This window comes from Microplitis mediator, chromosome 11, assembly GCF_029852145.1.
Source record: "Microplitis mediator isolate UGA2020A chromosome 11, iyMicMedi2.1, whole genome shotgun sequence".
NCBI classification, from domain to species: Eukaryota; Metazoa; Arthropoda; class Insecta; order Hymenoptera; family Braconidae; genus Microplitis; species Microplitis mediator.
This window is the reverse complement of record NC_079979.1, coordinates 7,127,266-7,130,280: the sequence shown is the minus strand read 5'-3', so window position 1 is coordinate 7,130,280 and position 3,015 is coordinate 7,127,266. Positions and strand designations below refer to the sequence as shown.

Sequence of the window (3,015 nt, the reverse complement as noted above, 5' to 3'; positions counted from 1 at the left end):
ATGAGCGTGTTACAATCCACGATGCTCTACGGAGCGGAAGTATGGGCTGACGCACTCTCAATTGAGACCTACAGAAAGAAGCTAGCCACTGTCCAGCGCAGAGGTGCTCTGAGAATCACAAGTGCGTACAGAACAGTCTCTGAGTGTGCCGTTCTTACCGTTGCTGGTATTCCTCCAATTGACCTCCTGGCTCTCGAGAGAAAAAGGATTTACAGCTATCGCCGAAATGGAGCGCTTGATGCGGCCATGAAGCGACACGAAAAAGCTATCACACAAGCGTTGTGGAAAGAGAGAAACGAAGTCAGCGCCACAGGAATATGGACGAAATGACTCATCCGAAGCATCAAAGTATGGATAAGCCGACCTCATGGTGAACTGAACTTTTTTCTAACCCAATTCCTTACAGGACACGGGGTGTTCATGAAGTATCTGTGGAAGCTGCGGAAATGGAAAAAATCCCTTTTGCAACTACTGTCGTGATGTAGTAGACGATTCGGAGCACACATTCTTTGTGTGTCAGCGTTGGAACACCTACAGAGACGCAGCAGCGCAACAAGTTGGAACAAAACTGACAGTGAACACCGTCATCCCCTACATGGTTGCAACCGAAAAAAATTGGAACGCAGTAGTGACACTTGCCCAAGAGATACTAAAGCTGCAAAGAAGCGAACTAGAGATGTTTAGCTGATGGACTCACAGCCCAACAACAAGATGTAGGAGAATACACTCCCCACAAGGGCTAAGTTGATGCAATGCGAAAGCGGTTCCGACTTGGCCACTCACACTTAATCGGTGAGGCTGCGGCGAGGAGGTTTTTTAGTGAGTAAAAATCTCACACTACCGACCATCATCTTCAACTCACACCTGTCGGTGTCTTTTGAAGATTTTTCCTCCTCCTCCTAAAAAAAAAAAACAACCCTTGAAAGGAAAAGAGGCATTTCCTGTGTATATTTCTACGAAGTTACCGCTCCCCTTTGACTATTGATTTTTTCGTAACGAGCGACATTTTGTTTAGTTCGCAATGTTAAATACGCAATTCTTATTATAAAAGAATTTCCACAATGTAAAAATTAAGAATATATTTGAGTGTTAATTAATAAATGCTGAATATTAATTAACAAGTGCAAAATGTTTAGTAACTATTACATATTTGAAATCACGCTAACTAATATTATTAATTAATTATTATTTTTGATATATTTAAAAATTATTGATAATACTGAATGATTATTAAAATATTCTATAAATACAATGCAATATCGTATACAAAAAATTAATATAAATTAATGATCCTGAAATTAACATGCAATTAAATATTTTCGGATTTTTTTTTTCAACAAATCGACTACAAAAAAAAAATGCACATGTAGGCAGTTAACTAAACGATAGGTGTTATTTTGTCGAACCTTTTTTTTTTATGACTTTTAATAGTTTTAGTTTTTAATTGTAAATATGTCCTTCCATTGAATTAACTCAAGTTCATTATTTGTGTAACATTTTTTTTTTTTTACTTTTAGAACAACAGAACCGTTGGGCAGGAGTGGTATACGATAAAAATCGAAAAGCAGTAGTACCTGTGCACTCCATCAAACGGTTTGACCCTCAAAATTATGTAGCGAAGAAGTATTATAAACTAAGTGTTGATTGGACTACTGAAGATTGCTTAGTTTTAGGAGTAAGAGGTAACGTGTGTTTATATATATGTATGTCCCATTTAAAAAAATCGACTATTTTTTTTTCACGAGAACTTGCCTAGTCAATGGTAACTTTGGCCAAATTTTCCTCTTAATGAAACGAGTATTGTCAAAAAATTAAAACGCACTTCACGTAATTCCACAGTAGTACATCAATATACAGTTTATAGTTTGTATTTATAGTTTTTGTTTCTGTAAAAAATTCAGCCGAAAATGTCTGACAACCCCTGTTAAGGTCACACACTCAAAAGTTTTAGTAGGACAAAAGAAGACGCTTATTAAAATTTTAGCCCTTAGTATTAATATTAAGGGGTCTACCCTCTTTAGACGGGCAAAGATAAGGCTATTTTCACGAATTTTTTTGACCGGTATACGTCATAAATACGGACATGAAAAGTGTTAGGCCTAAAAAATACACTAGTTGATTACACAAGAAAATTTTTTTTATATTTATTTTAATCAGTTTTTATACATAAAAATGAGGGAGAAGACTGGTCCAAAAAAAAAAAGATGAGTGTGCGCTGTTGATGAAATATCTGGAATGGATGATCTGAAAAAAAAAAAAAAAAATAGTTTTGGATTCAGTAAGTAAATGGCTATAGCGCATATCATACGATTTTTTTTTTTTTCAAAAATGACAAAATGGCAGCCATTTTTCGAAAAAGTACGAAAAATCACGTTTTTTCCGTCGTTCTTTGCCAAAAATAAATAGTTAAACTCAAAATTTCAAAAATCGTATGATATGCGCCATAGCTATAGTCATCAAGAACATGTGGTTAAATTTTGGTAAGGTTCGGTTGAATAGTTTCGGAGATTTTATCAACAAGCCGTCCAAAAACGTCATTCCGAGAAAAACGCGTTTAAAGTTTTCCGTAATGAAAAATCGTGAAAAAATCTTACTTACGTCTAATCAGCGATGCCTGCACCATACATTATGCCTTCATCTTCTTCATAGTGCACATTTTCATCCAATAGTATATTATAATATTATATATTTGTCAGTATACCTGAAAAAGGTTGCAGCTGCTAATGAATACAAAGGCAGGTAGGCCGTACCGCTCCGAAAACGTCGTCTAAAAGTACAGTTAGACTGCTCGGATCTTTATAAATTTTCAGTATGATACTTTTAAATATGTATACTTTCAAAAAATACAAAAAAAAAAAATTCGATTTTTTCAAAATTCTAAAGAGGGTAGACCCCTTAAGCACTCACTGATTGCTATTTTCTGTATGCCGTTTAAATAACATGGGAAAAATAAATTTTGAGTTTGGAATTTTATACCTCAGTAATGGCGTAGTGTACAAATAAGCCCAGGAGACT

At 35.2% G+C, this 3,015-nt stretch overlaps 1 protein-coding gene across 1 annotated transcript; it reads left to right on the top strand.

Moving 5' to 3' along the window:
• On the top strand, window positions 1–330 carry LOC130676891 (uncharacterized). The gene has a single exon (XM_057483400.1). It carries the CDS (start codon window positions 1–3, stop codon window positions 328–330), a length of 330 nt encoding a protein of 109 aa, XP_057339383.1.
• The last annotated feature ends 2,685 nt before the right edge of the window (window positions 331–3,015 follow it).